At 45.1% G+C, this 18,619-nt stretch overlaps 1 protein-coding gene across 2 annotated transcripts in view; it reads left to right on the plus strand.

The window, feature by feature from the left end:
- LOC110077858 (stimulated by retinoic acid gene 6 protein-like) overlaps window positions 1-18,619 on the plus strand; it is a 53,407-nt gene that overhangs the window by 31,580 nt on the left and 3,208 nt on the right. For both annotated transcript variants that reach the window (XM_072991909.2, XM_078384811.1), the window contains exons 11-15: window positions 3,126-3,201; window positions 7,092-7,173; window positions 15,411-15,459; window positions 15,572-15,689; window positions 17,083-17,202. In XM_072991909.2, the coding sequence (XP_072848010.2) occupies window positions 3,126-3,201; window positions 7,092-7,173; window positions 15,411-15,459; window positions 15,572-15,689; window positions 17,083-17,202 (445 nt within the window). The remainder of the gene's footprint in view (window positions 1-3,125; window positions 3,202-7,091; window positions 7,174-15,410; window positions 15,460-15,571; window positions 15,690-17,082; window positions 17,203-18,619) is intronic.

The following is an 18,619-nucleotide window of genomic DNA, read 5'->3' on the forward strand; positions in this document are numbered from 1 at the left end:
TGCTGAGGCAATTTAAAATGGCTGTGCCTTGACACCTCCTCCATTGCAAACTTTGTATTGGCTGTTTTGGTCACTTCCAACAAAACCACAAAATTCATTCCAGCTGCTATCCCAGGCTCTGAATAAGCATTTGACACTGTTAGGTTTTGTGGCTGAAGGATACTCACAGTCCTAAGGAGGTAGAAAGAACAAATATATTTCCTGAAGCTTCTCCCTCCAGATTTCTGGTGGCACCATCTTTGGCCACCAGAAGGGTAAAATGAATCAATTCCTTCAGCTTTTGGTTACTTGGATGAAGACCACTTTTGACCCCTGTTTTTGTATAGGATGCTATACAACCACATTCTTCCTATTTCCCCTGAATGCATTTAGGAGGATCCTCTCCAGAATCCACTTGAACAGACTGACAGCTTCACTCCCTGTGTGTATAGATTTTTCAGCGACCCATTTCTGTGACCATTTCAGGAAAATGTAGAAAAGTGAAAGCACTACTTTCCTTCTTCTTAGAAACATAAGTAACAAAGCATATTCTCTGTTTCCTTCTCCAAGCATTATTTCTTTGAGATGTCTCCCTCCTAGGTTGTAACTCTTCTTAGAGGAGAGAGAGGATGGGTAGCACTCAGAGGAAGGTCAGTCACAAGGTGCTGACCAGTGCTGTGGAGGAGTACAGGAAGCTTCCTTAAAATACGTCACATCTTAGGTTCACGTAACCTAGTATCATTGACTCTGCCTGGGTTTCAAATTTACTTCTCTCCGTCCGTCCGTCCGTCCGGCGGTCCGTCCGTCCGTCCGTCCGTCCGGCGGTCCGTCCATCCATCCATCCATCCATCTCCCACCATTCCTCTTAAAAAGGACCCAAGGAAACTTACAACCTTGAAAGACAATACAGTGGTGCCTCGCATACCGAGCGCACCGTATAACGACGATCGCTAATGCGGAGGCATAGCGTCTGTCCATATGGAGAAAACTCGCTTACCGAAGAGTGCCAGGAAGGAGCCGCCGCCGCCGCCGCCACAAGAGTGATGCGGGGCGGTGCTGGCTGGGAAGAGGAAAGCAGGCTGCAAGGCAGGCAGGCAGGCGAAGGGAGGGAAGCCGCGCGTTTGCGCGTCCTCTTCCTCCTCGTCCTTCTCCTGCCGCCCCCAGGGACGAAAGCAGGCTGCAAGGCAGGCAGGCGAAGGGAGGAAAGCCGCGCGTTCGCGCGTCCTCTTCCTCCTTGTCCTTCTCCTGCCGCCCCCAGGGACGAAAGCAGGCTGCAAGGCAGGCAGGCGAAGGGAGGGAAGCCGCGCGTTCACGCGTCCTCCCCCCCACTTTCCCTCTTCCTCCTCGTCCTTCTCCTGCCGCCCCCAGGGACGAAAGCAGGCTGCAAGGCAGGCAGGCGAAGGGAGGGACGCCGCGCGTTCGCGTGTCCTCTTCCTCCTTGTCCTTCTCCTGCCGCCCCCAGGGACGAAAGCAGGCTGCAAGGCAGGCAGGCGAAGGGAGGGAAGCCGCGCGTTCACGCGTCCTCCCCCCCCACTTTCCCTCTTCCTCCTCGTCCTTCTCCTGCCGCCCCCAGGGACGAAAGCAGGCTGCAAGGCAGGCAGGCGAAGGGAGGGACGCCGCGCGTTCGCACATCCTCCCCCCCACTTTCCCTCTTCTCCTCCTCTTGCTGCCCACTCCCCAAACCTCCCACAGAGTCAGGCGATCAGCTGTTTGGCGGTTCTAAAATGGCCGCCTGACGCCCGAAATGTCCACATGCAGCGTTTTCGCGCCCTCCCCTCGCTTACCGAGGGCGCGAAAATGGCTGCTGCTATGGAGGAAACCTCGCTGAACGGTAAGTTTAGGGCCAATTGGAATGCATTAAACCAGTGGTGTCCAACCTTGGCCCTCCAGATGTTCTTGGACTTCAACTCCCAGAAATCCTGGCCAACAGAGGTGGTGGTGAAGGCTTCTGGGAGCTGTAGTCTAAGAACATCTGGAGGGCCAAGGTTGGACACCACTGCATTAAACGATGTTTAATGCATTCCAATGGGCTTTTACATTCCGTTTAGCGATGATTTCACATAGCGAGGATTAATCCGGAACGGATTAACCTCGCTATGCGGGGCACCACTGTATTTAAATCTGAAAACAATGAATATACAACCATGATTTACATCATTAAAGGGCAATATTTAAAGCTAAGAACAATGAGTATAAAGAGGCAGCTTACATAATTAAAAGGCAGTATTAAAGCTAAGAACAATAAGTATACAAATATTAAAAAGAGAAAAAAAAACTAAATGCCACTCTGAGAAATGGAAAACACAAATAAGTGCTAAAAGAACAGTGAAAGAGGTAATGCATAACAATCCATGTATTACGTATGTCCCCCCCCCCATTTAGCCTTTTGGAGTGATAGGATACGTCTTCATTCTCTTGTTTTCGCTCCCTTTCTGACTTGCAGATACATGTAGGTGTGCAAATATTCCCACTGTTACCATCAAACTATTTCTGCCTTTGTGTGAACATGGGCACTCATGTTCAGAAAATCAAGCTTCTCATGTTGACAAACTCCACAATGTTTGCATGGTTGAATCCCAAGATGTATAGCAACCACTGATGCGGTCAGCATTGTCACTGATTGAAATCTGCCCTGAGCAGAAAGCACCCAGTAACCAAGCCCAGTCAGCTCAAAAATTTGGTAACACCTTTCATAATTCAATGGCCAGTACCCGTTTGTGTAACTCCACCTGCACAATGAGATTCATGTCACTGGTTGTGGCAAATTGCCACTAATTATAGAGTTTCTTTTTAGATTTTGGGTTGCACCCAACTTTGCATCTTTATGTGTGAATGCACCCTACAATTGGAAAAGGAACTCTTTAATTAGTGGCAACCTGCCACAGCTAGTTGATGTCACTGCTATTGCCTAGGTGGACTTATGCAATGTGATACTGGCCACAGAGTGTAAAAAGAAAGGGCAACACTTCAGGTGCCTAGAACATATAATGATCAATATTTACTGCTATATGTATATTTCACACATAGAGTGTGTAGTACTTTTCTAATTTAGGGTGATTGGGAGGTTAGAATGCTACCAGTCTGGGGTGTGAAGGCTAGAGGGAAATATCTTTGAATAACAATGATATTGGTTGGTTGTTTTGCAGGTGCTTGGTTTTTCTCCATGGCTTTTTCCTCTGTCACATGCATTGGTTATATATTTAACCTCTTAGCCTGTTACAGGTATGGATCTATTTTGTATTACAGAGGTCTGGTGCAGAACAAATACTGATCAGTGACTGGGTGACCAGGAGTGCTTCTCCTGCTTTCCACTTGCATGGCATTCCCTCTTTCATTTGGGTTTAAAAGATAATATGGTTGCCATGCAGTTGATGCTGGTCGTTCCAACCTTAGCTAGCGAAAAGCCATAGTTCCCAATCATGGGCCATAACAGGTTTGCAAAAACTGTGCCTTGGATTAACTATGGATACAGCGTATTCATGTGCAGGCATAATGTTAATTTTAGTTAATTCCACAACTGAAAGAAAAGATGAGATGTCAGTATAAAAGGAAAGAAGAGAGATGGAAAGAGGGCAGGATAGCTCAGTGGTTTAGGTCTCTGGCTACCAAGCCAGAGGTTGGGAGCTTGATTCCCCTTGACAGGGGCTGGACTCAATGATCCATAGGGTTCCTTCCAGCTTGGCAGTTCTAAGATTATCATTACTATGAGACATTTAACCTCTGGTTTGCGTTGTGACAGTCAGGCCAGAAGTATTCAGCCTTATTGGTTTCTTGCAGTGGTTTCTTGTACCACAGAAGCTCATGGTAAACAGCTATAGTTGGACCAATTTTTTTCCAGGCCTTCCTACTAAAAATAGAGGCAACAGAACATGGGGAATTTCTGGATCCCAGCTGACCTTTCTGTCTACTCTAGTGGTTCCTACCCATGGGTAACCCAGGTATTATTGGACTGCAACTTCCAGAAACCCTGGCCAGCACAGCTGGTGGTGAAGGCTTCTGGGAATTGCAGTCCAAGAACAGCTGGGTGACCCAAGGTTGGGAACCACTCTCCTGCTCCTTCTGCCATCAATGTATATGGACACTCCTTCTATTTTCATTCTGGGTCTTTCTTTCATGTCACATGTTCATCTTCTCCCATTACAGTCATGCCCCGCTTAACGTTTTACCCCGCATTTCAACGAATTCACTTCACGACGATGTTTTTGCGATCACAATTGCGATCGCAAAATGATGTTTTAAATGGGTTTTTTTCACTTTGCGAAGATCGGTTCCCTGCTTTGGGAACCGATTCTTCGCATTACGATGATCAAAATAGCTGATTGTCGGGTTTTCAAAATGGCCACCGTGTGCTCAAAATGGCTCCCCGCTGTGCTTAGGGATGGATTCCTAGCTATACAGGCACCAAAATTGGCTGCTGTATGGAGGATCTTCGCTGGACGGTGAGTTTTTAGCCCATTGGAACGCATTAACCGGGTTTTAATGTGTTTCAATGGGTTTTTTTATTTTCGCTTTACGACGTTTTCGCTCTAAAGTGATATCGCTGTGAAATTAATGTCGTTAAGCGAGGCTCCACTGTATTTTCTCCAGCTTCCTACTGGTTTTACAAGCACTTCCAGTCAATGCAGCTATGTGTTGTGAGTCCTTGGCTTTGCCAAATTCGGCGGTTTTTTACAGTGCCACACTCTCACCCTTCATAGCACACCCGCACTGTTGGATTAAGCAGGGTTCCTGCCCCAGTTTAGACACATGCCCTTCTGCTCTAAGCTAGCGATCGAATCACAACCAACTTTTCCACACCGTTGGAGAATATTGTTCATTCTCTCTGTGCTCTGTCCAAACTAGTACCACTCCTGCTACGGTTCAGTCCTTTTAAAAAAATCCATGCAGTTCTGATGTAAATACAGTGGTGCCTCACTTAGCGATTGCCTCGTTTAACGATGTAATCGCTTAACGATTAGTTTCCCGGAGCGATCTTGCGCTCCGTTTAGCAATGTTTCCTATGGGTGAATTTTGCATAGCGATGTTTGGGACCTTGCTTCGCTTAGAGATGACAGTTTAGGTCCCCCTGTTTCGCTTAACGATGGTTTTGACAGCCCTGTGTTCGCTGTTTTTTAAAGGTTTTAAAATGTTTAAAAAGGGTTTAGAATGCTTCAAATAGTTAGTGCACTTAATAAACCCTTTGTTAAACTAATTTGGCTTTGTTCTGACTCTTTTCGAATTTTTTGTAATTTCCCCCCATTGAAATGCATTGAATAGGTTTCAATGCATTTCAATTGGGGAACCGCGTTTTGCTTAGCGATTTTTCCTATGGCGATTTTCGCTTAAGGATGGCAATCCGTTCCTATTGGAACGGATTATCCGGTTTTCAATGCATCTCTATGGGAAAACGCGTTTCGCTTAGCGATGTTTTCCCTTAGCGATGTTTTTTTTTTTGCACCAATTAAAATCTTTAAGCGAGGCACCACTGTAAAGACATCAGTTGGTTGAATGTGCCTGTGCTAGACATAGGTTCGCTTGTCTTTCGTAATAGCCACAGTGTGAATTTTCCAAAGGAAGTGAAAAATGACTGGTGGTAATTCCATAATAAATCCTTGCCTGGAAGTCATCCAAGAATAACTTCTGTTTTACTGACTATTCAGTTGAATGATGTCCTTCTCCTCCTCCTCCTCCTCCTCCTCCTCCTCCTCTTTGCAGCCTTGTGGTCCAAGACTTCAAATAATAACTACATGCTGTCAAATTAATTGTGACTTAAGGTGACCCTTTGCAGGGTTTCCTAGGTACAGAGCACTCGGAAGTGGTTTGCCATTCTCTTTTTCTGAGGGCACCTTGGGACTGCCCACCTCCCCCAAGGTTGCGCAGGATGAGTTGTCTCGTGGGAGACACCGTGGGGAATCAAACTCCTGACCTCTGTCCATGCAGCCGGGTGCTCAATGCACTCAGCTATCTAGCCAGTTCTACTATGTCAGCAAATGTCAGATTTTTCATGCTTCTCATAAAGTAATTGCTTACTTCTCCAGCTATGGTAGCAGAGGAAGTGAAATGGAGGATTCATGCAAATGGTGTAATTTTTTAAAAAAATTTAAACAAAAACAAAAGCAATGAAATAATTATAGGCAGGAGAAGCCCTTCCTTGATTGAATTTTAAGGTTTTTGATTGCTGATGCCAAAGAAAACCGGAGACATGCAGTGGAACCGAAAGTGAAGGAGAAATAAAATGTAATGACGTTGAAGAAATTGATGTATGATACGTACTTTAAAAACTGCTTAACGCATTTTGGCCAGATCTCCATGAGACCATTTCCTGGGGCAGTAATTAAGCGATATGTAATGAAAATCTCTTTTGGTCTGGTTCCCAGCTAGAGATGGGCACAAACTGAAAAACGAACTAGAAAGTTCATGGGAAATTGCTTGTTTGTTGTTTTGGGTCAGTTTGGGTTCATCCAAACCAGAGAACCCGAACCGCAATTTTTTTTAGCAGTTTCCTAAACTTCCTGGTTCATTACCCCCTCCCCCACAGCCTGCTCTGCTACCTTCCTTCCCCCCCCCCCCGGTTGCCTCCCTACCTTTGGCTGTGGACACCTCTTCCTCCGCCAACACCATCTTGAGAGGAAGCCTGGTTGGCTCCCACAAGCCAGGCTGTCTCTCAAAAAAAAAAAAATGTTGTGGGTGTTTTGTTTTTTTTGAGAGGCATCCGAGTGGCCTTCCCCACCCCGCCAGTTCTGCCTCTGTGCATGCGCTCACCTCTCATCTCCGAAGATGGCGGTAGTAGCAAAAGGTGAGGAGGAGACAGGAGTGAAAAGGGGATGAGGGTCAGGATTTCTTCTTGTTGTTGTTTGAAAAGGCACAAACTTTTTTAAAAAATGAACCGGTTCATAGTTTGTTTGTTTTTTAAAAAAAGTTCAGATGGTTCGTGGTTTGTAGGTAGCCACGAACCACTGCAAACCATAGTTTTTATGGTTCATGCCCATCTCTAGTCCCAGCAACACAAAGCCTCTAACGTTACATTTGAGACGTCTCCCTCCTGGCCATGTAAACGGGTGGCGGCGGCGGCTTTCATGCCACTATAAACTAATAATTCTGTAAAAGTTCTGTTTTATTGGTTTCTACCCTAGGAAACAGATAAAGCTGCTCCGGGCTGGCAAGAAGTACCTCCTAGTGCCAGAATCTATAACAATATCTCCTTCCCTAAGTGTGGTGAGTTTTCACTCTTTGTCTCTGAAACATTGTCCACCATTTTCCTGGCAGACCTGGATTCGGAAGTGTGACAACCCCAGACCTACTGGGATATATCACCCTATAACTGAGCTGCCACCAACCATTCCCTATAAGGAGTCACACAGACCAGGAATGGATTTAACAAATAAAAGAACAAGGTTTATTTAAATAACAAACAGGGTAAATAAAAAGATCAAGTAAATAAGATACTGTAACGTGGCAAAATCCCAAACATATACATATAACAGTTTGGTTCACACAGAACACTTTAAAGTAAAGCACAGACCCTGAACCTATCAGTTCTGGCTACCTATAAAGAAACCTGAACCTATCAGGTATGTACAAACTGACACACAGTTGTACTCAGTCTGACACACAGACTCCCACTCCAGCTTCTCCACACAAGCTCCACATATATATACAGTACAGCTCCTCCCCCCTGATGTCCCGCCTTCCACTCCCCATAGGATGGAACTTTCCCTCCAAACCCATGACAGACAGGTACCATCAGTGCTGTATGTGACACCTCCCCTCTTTATAAGTTGTTTTGCAGGGGAAAAGCTAAAGTGCTTTTCTCCAAAAAACAACCAGGATCAAAACACAAAACAGTTATACAATATCATACAATCACATAACCCATACTTACTCACTCTAGGTTAAACATATCAATTAGGCATTTAAACATTAACATTTACAATACATTAAGTTACCTTTATTAATACAAACCAAGCATGTTTAATAAACAGGTACAATTAACTTTTAGTCACTAATATATACATAGTCCATGGTTTCTTCGTCGTCTTCATTCTTCGGGTCTTCTTGACAAGGCGTCAGCAACACAGTTCATTGACCCTCTGACCACCTTCACTTCAAAGTCATAATCTTGCAGGTTTAAAGCCCACCTCATAAGTTTACTATTGTGGGTTTTCATTGTCTTTAACCGTTGCAGTGGTGAGTGGTCAGTGCACAGAATAAAATGTCTTCCCCAGATGTAAGGTTTGGCCTTCTGAATCGCGTATACTATGGCCAGGCACTCCTTTTCCACGGTTGCCAAATGTCTCTCACCTTTCTGGAGTTTCCTACTCAGGTAGGACACTGGATGCTGGTCACCATTTTCATCCTCCTGGCAAAGAACTGCTCCTACCCCGCTGTTAGACGCATCGGTGTAGATGATGAACTCCCGGTCGAAGTCCGGAGCACGCAGCACTGGATAATTGATGAGCGCCTCCTTCAACCTCTGGAACGCCTCCTCACAGTCGCTGGTCCACGGGATGCGGTCATCAGTCTTCTTCCGCGTCAGATCGGTCAACGGAGTCGCCATCTCGCTAAACCTCGGGATGAACTTTCTGTAGTAGCCTACCAACCCAAGAAATGATTTGACTTTTTTCTTGGTGTTGGGTCTGGGCCAATCACGAACAGCTTCTATCTTGGCCTCTAGGGGTTTGATCACTCCTCCCCCTACTATGTGACCCAAGTATTTTATTTCTGGGCTACCCAGCTGACACTTGCTTGCCTTTACTGTTAGCCCTGCTGCACTTAACCTCTGCAGCACTATCTCCAGGTGTTTCAGGTGATCTTCCCAGGTATTGCTGAAGATCCCTATATCGTCAATGTAGGCCACAGTAAAGTCACTGAGCCCTGCTAAGGTCTGGTCCATCAGCCTTTGGAATGTGGCTGGTGCATTTCTGAGACCAAAACTCAGGACTCTAAACTCATAGAGACCAAAAGGGCTGCAAAATGCGGTCTTTTCTTGATCCCTGGGATCAATCCTTAATTGCCAGTATCCCTTTACTAGGTCCAATGATGAAATGAACCCCCTATGGTTTCAATCAGGTTGTCTAGCCTGGGCATTGGGTAGGCATCAGGAGTGGTTACGCGGTTTAATTTCCGGTAATCTACATAAAACCGAATGCTCCCATCAGGCTTGTCCACTAGGACTATCGGAGAGGACCAAGGACTAGAAGAGGGGACGATTATGTTCTCCCTAAGCATCTTGTCCAGCTCCTTCCGCACCTTGTCCCTATAGGGTCCCGTCACTCGGTATGGGGATACTGCTTGTGGGGTTGCATCCCCTGTATGGATCCGATGCATCACTCCCTTCACTATCCCCGGCTTATTTGAAAACACCTTTTGATATTTGGTGAGCAGCACTTTTAGTTCTTGCTGCTGGTCTTGGGTGAGTGCAGGACTGATCTTTACCTCATCTGGGTTGTATTTTACTTCCCCTCTACCCTCCCAGAAGGGTAATTCAGCTTCCTCACTCTCAGCTGCTTTTATTGCAAATAAAACCCTCTGTTCCCCTCTGTAGTAGGGTTTTAGGGCATTCACATGTACCACCCTCCTCGCTTGGTGTTCCTCCTGCTCTATAAGGTAGTTCAGATCCGACATCTTGGAAATGACCCTATATGGTCCTGCCCATTTGAGCTGCAGTTTGTTCTCTTTGCAGGGCCTAAGCCAAAGCACTTCCTCCCCTGGGTTAAAGTGCCTCTCCCTGGCTTTCTGGTCATACCAGGTTTTCTGTCTGACCTTCTGAGCTTGCAGGTTCTCTGCTGCTAGCTCTAGGTTTCTCTTTAGGTCATTCATTAAAGAGTCTATATATGTCACAACGTCTTGTGGGTCATCCTGGGTGATCTGCTCCCAATTCTGCTTGATTAAATCAAGTGGCCCTTTCACCCTTCTCCCAAACAAAAGTTCAAACGGACTGAACCCGGTACTGGCTTGTGGCACTGATCGATAAGCAAACAAAAGGGATTGCAGCTTCTGGTCCCAATTGTTTGGATTCTCTGCCAAGTAAGCCCTAATCATGCGCATCAGAGTCCCATTGAACTTCTCCGTTAACCCATTACTTTCAGGGTGATAGGCAGTGGTTTCCTTGTGTTTAATTCCACAGATTTGCCATAACCGTTTCATGAGCTTTGATGTAAACGATGTGCCCAAATCTGTGATTATTTCTGAGGCAAATCCCATCCTGGACATATACCCCACCAAGGCATCTGCCACTGTGTTAGTTTCAATGTTAGTCAAGGGAATGGCTTCGGGGTACCTCGTGGCATGGTCCACAATGGTGAGAATGAACCTGTTCCCCCTCTTTGTGGCCTTGGGCAAAGGTCCCACAATATCCACTCCTATACATTTGAACGGGGTGTCAATCACAGGCAAAGGGCACAACTTCGCTTTGGTCCTGTCACGGTTATTCCCCTGCCTCTGACACACATCACATTGTTTACAGAACTCCTTGATCTGCTTCCCTATTTCAGGCCAGTAAAAATTTTGTGTGATTCTCTGCTGTGTTTTGTTCACCCCTAAGTGCACAGCAAACATGTCAAAGTGCCCCCTTTGTAAGATCATGGGGCGATACTTTTCAGGTACCACTAGCTGACTTCTGATCCCATCTCCCCCTTTTAAGATATTCAATAGGGTCTCTCTATATAAAATTCCCTTTTTCTCACGAAATCTCGCTGTGGTTTCAGGTGTTAGCTGGGTGTCTGTCACCTGTTCAAAACACTTTTGGAGAGTGGCGTCTGCCTTTTGCTCTTGGCCAAATTTGCTGTCTGTGGTTAAGGTTTCCACCACAGCTTCGGGACTACCCTCATCTGCTTCCATCTCGGGCTCGACAGTACCCCCCTGAACTGTCCCCGTGGTAGCTTGTGAACGTGTAATCACTAGCACCCGTTTCACATGTTCAGCCAGGTCATTTCCCACGAGCACGGCTGCTGGCAGAGTCGATGAAATCGCTAGCCGCCAAACTCCCCTCCAGCCTTGAAAGCTCACAGGTACCTCAGCTACTGGCAGTGAGATCACCTGCCCCTCAATCCCTGCCACCTTCAGGCTCTCATTTGGGATTATATACTTCCCAGGAATAATGTCTGGATGGCACAGGGTCACCTGGGAACAAGTATCCCTTAGCCCCCTATACTGATGGTCAAGTATTCCTACGTCCACCCCTGCGGTCTCAAACAATTGTGAATCTGTTCTCACTAGTAAGCAGCGCTTGACCTCCACAAGAGGACCATTTTCCCCAGCCTGATCAGCAGATGTATCTGTTCCAGATTGAGTAGCCATGGCAACAGGCTCCCTCAATGGCAAAGAGCTTTGCTCTGTCTGGACACAGAACACAGCTTTTGGCTTGGTTCCACTCAAATCATGAGGCAAATTTCCCTTTAGCTGCTTCCATTTCTCACACCCTGAGATTAGATGGCCCTTTCCCTGACAGAAATAACATTTTCCGCTGTATTTTGAGTCTTTCTCATCTGGTTTTGGTTTTCCCTCCAAAATCTGAGGTCTTTGTGGTTTCATGTCTGAGGGCTTCCCTTCACCATTATTGTTATTCCTATTTCTACTCATTATTTCCATCTTCTTCAGCTCAAACACCATTTTGTCTACTTCCAACAGTCTCTGTTTCACTTCCCTTTCAAACGCCAGTTCCCTCACCCTCAGTTCACGCAGTTGGGCTCGGAGCATTTTTCTGAGTTCTGGGGTCAGTTCTCCCGTGCTCTCATCCCCCATTTCTGCCATTTGGCTTCGAGTCAAGGGCATAATCCCCCCCAGAACAGGCTGCCTTCAAAAGTCAAGCCTCAAAATAAAGCGACGACTTTTTTCCTTTTGCCTCAGAAACAGCCTTCTATAGATTGCTGCTGTTCCTTCAGCACTAACTTGCAACTGTTGCCAGGCAGAATCCACCCCCCTCTGCTAGGCCTCTCAGCAGACAGGCTAGATCACTGTTACTTCACACAGCTTTGCCTCAGCTCTTTTCCCGCCAAAACGGGTTGCCTCAGAGCTCCCTAATCTAGTTCCCCAATCTGAGTGTGCACGTTCTTCCACTAGCGCACCTCCCTGTGAGGTAAGCCTAGAAGATTACCTACGCGCCCTCAGATTGTCCCTGACTAGACCCCCCTTGCTCTGGGCACACTTGCCAAGGCTTTGCTGGACCACTGGACAACTGGACTAGTCGTTGTGACAAACCCAGACCTACTGGGATATGCCACACGTTAACTAAGCTGCCACCAACCATTCCCTATAAGAAGTCACACAGACCAGGGATGGATTTTCAACAAATAAAAGAATAAGGTTTATTAAATACAACACACAGGGAAAATAAAATGATCAGGTGAATAAGATATAGTAACGTGGCTTAGTCTCATTCATACATGCATACAGTTTGGTTCACACAGAACCCTTAACTTGAAGCACAGACCCTGAACCTATCAGTTCTGGCTAACCAACAGACACCTGAACCTATCAGGTTGGTACTCTGACACACAGTAGTACCCTGTCTGACACACAGACTCCCACACCAGCTTCTTCTTCCCAGCTGCTGCTTTGTCTCCCAGCGTCTCCTGAACTTCACCACACACGCTTCACATATATATACAGTACAGCCCCTCCTCCTGATGTCCCGCCTTCCACTCCCCATAGGATGGAACTTTCCCTCCAAACCCATGACAGACAGGTAACATCAGTGCTGTATGTAACAGTCGTATCCCACACGCTGGACACCAATCAATGTGACAACCCCAGACCTACTGGGATATATCACCCTATAACTGAGCTGCCACCAACCATTCCCTATAAGGAGTCACACAGACCAGGAATGGATTTAACAAATAAAAGAACAAGGTTTATTTAAATAACAAACAGGGTAAATAAAAAGATCAAGTAAATAAGATACTGTAACGTGGCAAAATCCCAAACATATACATATAACAGTTTGGTTCACACAGAACACTTTAAAGTAAAGCACAGACCCTGAACCTATCAGTTCTGGCTACCTATAAAGAAACCTGAACCTATCAGGTATGTACAAACTGACACACAGTTGTACTCAGTCTGACACACAGACTCCCACTCCAGCTTCTCCACACAAGCTCCACATATATATACAGTACAGCTCCTCCCCCCTGATGTCCCGCCTTCCACTCCCCATAGGATGGAACTTTCCCTCCAAACCCATGACAGACAGGTACCATCAGTGCTGTATGTGACAGGAAATAAATCTGCATTGATTTCACTGGAGCCCAGATTCATCCGCCGAGACTCCAGGGAGCCTTCTCTTTAAAGTCACTGAAAATGATACAGTTGTCTGCAGAAGCGACTGTATAACACAGAGACAAGGGACACATGGTCCTTCAGGAAGGAATGGACTGCAAGTCCTAGCATTCTTCACCACTGGCTACGTTGATGAGTACTGACAGGAGTCAAAGTCCAACGACATTGGGAGGGCTGCACTTTGTTCGTGTCCGCTGAAAAGGCAATTAAGCAACATACAGTATTCTATGGAGAGAAGGCAGGGAATTCATTGTGGGGCAGTTTCACTTCATAAGGGCCAGAATCCTGTAGGAGATTTATGCTGGCGTAAGTGTAATTGTGCAAAAAGAATTGTCGCTAATTGACAAAAGACTTTCTGTACTACTGGTCATACACCACCTGGAGTGTGTGTTCAGTGGCAGCTCATTAATTAGTGACAGTTAGCTTCTGTGTTTGTGCTGACGTAAATCGCAATAGGATTCTGGCCAAGATGTGTAACAATTTTTTGAAAGCCTCTGGAGCTTGACTTTTAGATTATAGTGGAAGCTGTAATTCTGAAAAGTGTCCTATAGATCACAGATTTACAAAATGCATGTGTTCTGTGTCTTCAACGGAGTAACGAGACATGTACAGTATATATGTTGTTTCCATAGCATGACTGTGTTGAATATGTTTTCATTTGTGTGAATCATTTCCGTATGTGATTCGATGCACCTTTACCCTGGTCCTTATGCTGTACAAGAAAGGAATGTTAATAGGCCCTGTTGTTTCTTCTTTTTTTCCAATTTAATATTGAACATAGGAACTAACCTTTCAATGGTTGACATCTCCCTTTCTTCGTGGATTCTACCCCTGCTGAAATCTGAAACTGTGTGTCCAGCATATCCATTTCAAAACTAGAAATTGCTTCCAGGCTGTAATGTTTGAAAGGCCATGATTCTGTACATGCTAATTTTAAAAATATTCAGTATTTTGTTAATAACTGACAGTCAAGATGGTGGCAACACTACAAAGATACCACAAAAGTCCAATACATATTTAATATTTTGCCAGATTCAGGACCCTCTAGACATAATAGTGTCTGATCAAAAATTGGTCTGAATTGGTCTACTTGTCCAGTTAGGTGATATTATTTTCAGATAAGATATTCTGATGATGTGAACAGGGAGTCTGGAATTATGGGGATCATCCTCTGTTAAGGGGAGGAGATACCTTAGACTGCCGGAAAGACAAAGAAATAGGTCCTAGATCAAATCAAGCCTGAACTATCCCTGGAAGCAAAAATGTTGAAGCTGACACTGTCTTATTTTGGGCATATTGTGAGAAGGCGGGATTCTCTGGAAAAGACAATAATGCTGGGAAAAGTGGAAGGCAGCAGGAAAAAAGGAAAACCACATATGAGATAAACTGGCTCCCTAAGAGAAGTTGTAGGCTTCAGTTTGCAATTCTTGACATTTTGAATTCTTGGACATTTTGGAGAGTACTCATTCATGGAGTTGCCATAAAACAGGACAGAACAACATCCCTGTCAAATTGACCTTTGACCTTCTTGGCTTATTACATCTGCCAAAGTGAGACTGATGTCATGATTATGGGATTTGATTAATGACTGTTTGTAAAAGGGAATTACCCCTCCAAGATTCAAAAGAGGGTTTCATAAGATCTTTATTAAACAACCCTCCCTTGGATCTGGTATTTTTACTGAATGATAAAAGTCAGTCTGAAATTGATCATACTTGGCCAAACTGATAAGTTGGTAATGGTATAATTCCATGCAAATCCAGATGTTGCTGATTATAGCAATCAGGTTTTCAAATGGAATATCAGATTGAAATTGCTTTGGACACCTAGTTGGGCAACCTGTGCCAGAGACTGGATGAGAGAGTGTTGCCTCTCAGTTATCCTAGACATCTTGGTAGTTTTTGGTACCATCAATCGTGGTATTCCTTCTGGAACTCCTGGCTGGTCTTGGACATTGGGCAACGTGGAGAACATTGTCTAGAAGGGCTGAGTCTCCCATTTCTGTTTGGGCTTCCTTTAAAATTTCACCCTTTTGAGTTCTTGGAAATTGCAATGAGCCCATCCTGAACATGCATATGCTGTTGTCCTATAAATACGTTGTGCTTTGGTCTTGACTTTGTAGGATTCCTACATAAAAGAGCTGCCCTTCTGTCTGTTTGTTTTACCTACAGATATCACTAGGGATATTCACAGCCTGGCAAGTTGCATATATCCTTTGGGGTATGTAGACACTTCTGCTGTAGGCATTGGGTGTAGTTGTCTAGGGTTGGCGGGGCGGGGCTTGCCATTTCCTGTCTGTTTGGGAACAACTACTTCTGTTTTTCTTTGCTAGGCTACCTCATCATGCATCTGTTGGAAACAGTGCTTGGAATGGTTCTCATGTATGTTCTGATTTTGCCCATGAAGCGTGGTGAGTGGATGGAACTTCTCAACAAGTGGGGACTTGTAATGTAAGTGCAAGCAATTAAAACTATTTTTCCTTTAAAGACCCCGGCAGGCAGAGCATTTCCGCATGTCCTCAAGGAAGGGCCAATTCTCGAGGGGCCAAATGCGTCTGTAAAAGCAGCATTCCCTCAAGTGGTGAAAGGCGTCTGTTTGTTGGAGCTTCGGTTTTTACTCTCCCTTCTGCGGTCTGTATATTGCGGCAAACTGTTTTGTGATTGCTATGGTAGGAAGGGAAAATAAGTTTAATTTGCAAGTCTGAGGTGCTTGTCTTTGAGGGAATCGTGCTGTAGGAGGGAGAAGAGGCAAACTGCAGGGGGTGCACATTCCCTTTAATGTCTAATTTGATCCCCAGTCACACCGCTGCTGCGTGCAAGGCAGTCTGGCTGGAGACCAACTGCAGGAAAAGAAGGCTTCAGCCACTGTGAACTGGGGAGCATCAGACAATAAATGCTTAACCTTGAACCCTGTCTTGTAAAAATGCATGAACTGCCATGACAAATGGTCTCTTGTGTTACATTAAATGGGTGCACATTTCCAGGATAAGCTTCCAGACTGATCCTTGTGTTGCTCATTTCAGCAAAAATGACCAAGAGCCTTGTGACACTTCAAGGACTAGGACATTTACTATGAAATTAGTAAGCATTCATGGGCCCCTCCCTTTGTTTGATGAAGTGGATCGCATCCACAAAAGCCATCATATATTTCCATGGTCTTTAATGTTGCAGAAGATTCTGTTGTTTAAGATGACCCTGTAAGCTAGGATCCAAAGAAGGAATGCACACATCCAGGAAACTTCTGTGTACGCAACTCCAACTTTCCTTGCTATGCTACTGTCCCTAGTGAGAGGCAACTCCCTCTCTCGTTCTTTCGTAAAAGCAGCACACCTCTTTGGCCGCGAGAAATGAACTGAAAGCTTTAGTTGCCTAGGTAGTTGTTTAATAATAATCATGTGCTGTCAAGTCAGTTTGGACTTAACGGTGACCTTTTTCCTGGTAGAGAATAGTGACAAGAGGTTTACCATTCCCTTCTTCCAGGGGTGCCCTGGGGCTGTGCAGCTTGCCCAGGGTTACACAGGCTAGCTCTACTTGAGAAATTGAACTCCCAGCTTCTGGTTCTGCAGCCGGATACCTACTCAGCCAGCTATCTTTACCCCATGCATGTAGTTTCCCCTTGGATCCTAACTTATCAAAACACCTTTAAAGTGTTTCACTATAACACTGGATGTAATCCCTGCCTTTGTCTACATCAGGGCAGTCAGGACCTCTGAGCCTCAGGATACGTAAGCAGCTTAATGTGGTTCTCCTAATTGTCCTTCCGTAGCTTCAGACTTTGCCACAACCTTCGTTTTAGTTTGTCTATTAAAATTGGGTTTTTTTTTCTTTGTTTTCTGTCTCTCAGCCTTCCAATCATCATCGTCATGATTATCAAGAAGGTGCAGATTTTTGTAGCTGGCAGGGTTTTTCTCCAGCCAAAGATATCACCTAAAGACAAGGAGAAGCCTTTGGCGCTTGACAACCGGTTAGTGCCAGGAAGTGAGACTCTTCCTGCTGTTTACTTCCTTGAATAGTTATTTCACTGCATGACACCTCTTTGTTGAAGGTTACTAAGGAGAGCTGTAGAACATCTACGAGGAGTGGCATGGAAAATGTGGCTGTTGTTGGCATCTGTGTTAATTTATTTACAATGGAATCCTCTTTGTGTTTACTCAGAAGTAAATCATATTGTGTTCAGTGGGGCTTACTCTGAAGTAAGTTTGTATTGGAATGGCACTACCAAACGTACAGGTTTTGACCTCATAAAACTCAAAGCAAGCAATTATGGAGTCCCTTTTGCGTGGAGAATCTCAGCTAGATAATTGCTTGTGCATCATTAGATGACAGATAAAGCAAGGCTTGTTCTGGATTGTGTTTCCTTTCCTGGAGTTCTGGCTCTTTGTACATTTTGGTTGCCAGACAAGAAGGGTTTCAAATGCTAGTAGAAAGACCTTCATGTAATGGCCAACTTACACCCTCTTGGCAATGATTTCCAATTTCCTGGGAGTGGCTGCAGAGAAGGCCTGGTCTCATGCTCCCACCAAGCGAGGCTTTGAAGATGATGAGACTGAGAGAGGATCCTTCCGATCTTGAAAGCCTAGGCACACTTGGTATGAGCAACTATGATCTTTCCATCAGTCTGGACACAAGTCTTACAGGGCTTTAAAGGAGATAACTAGCACCAAGAATTGTGCCCCAAACTAAACTTGATAACCAGTGAAGTTGTTGTAACACGAGTTTTACATTCCCTGTCACTGACCCCGGTTAGTAGCAGCATCATTTTGGATCAACTAAATAGTTTTCAAAAGCAGCCCCATGGACAGCGCATTACAATAATCCAGATGGGATGTAACTAAGGGCCTGTCCACACTGGCATGTAGATATGATATATAGATTGTTGTGGTCACAGTTTGGATCTGAGGGGAAAAGACCTTGTCTGCAAGTGTGTCTACTTTTAATTATCCATCCTTCCCATTTAAGAGCTGTCACACACCTTTCTGATCCAATGGTAAGGCATGTATTCTTTTTGGTATGCTTGTTGTTTAGTTGGGAGATTATAGCCTCCAGCAGCCTCAGCTTCCAACTGCCGTTGTGGATAGAGAAAGTAGAGAGAGGAAGAATAAAGGAAGGGAAGCAAGTGAGGGGAAAGGAGAAAATGGAATGGCACCAACAGAGGGGGATAGGAGTGATGTAAAAATAATAATTTCACTTCCCCTGACCCACCACAAACAATTAGAGGAAGTGCTTAATTGACAGCTGATCAGGCTACAAGGGGTTGTTTTCTGTTCAGACGGGAGAAGCAAGGCAAAGGGCACATCCCCCCTTCCCTTGACTTCAGCAGACCATTTGTAGCCCGATCCAGCACATGCCCAAAACAGCCAGTCTAGATAGGCCCTAAAGGC

The sequence above is a fragment of the Pogona vitticeps genome, chromosome 2 (assembly GCF_051106095.1).
Source record: "Pogona vitticeps strain Pit_001003342236 chromosome 2, PviZW2.1, whole genome shotgun sequence".
Taxonomy (NCBI): domain Eukaryota; kingdom Metazoa; phylum Chordata; class Lepidosauria; order Squamata; family Agamidae; genus Pogona; species Pogona vitticeps.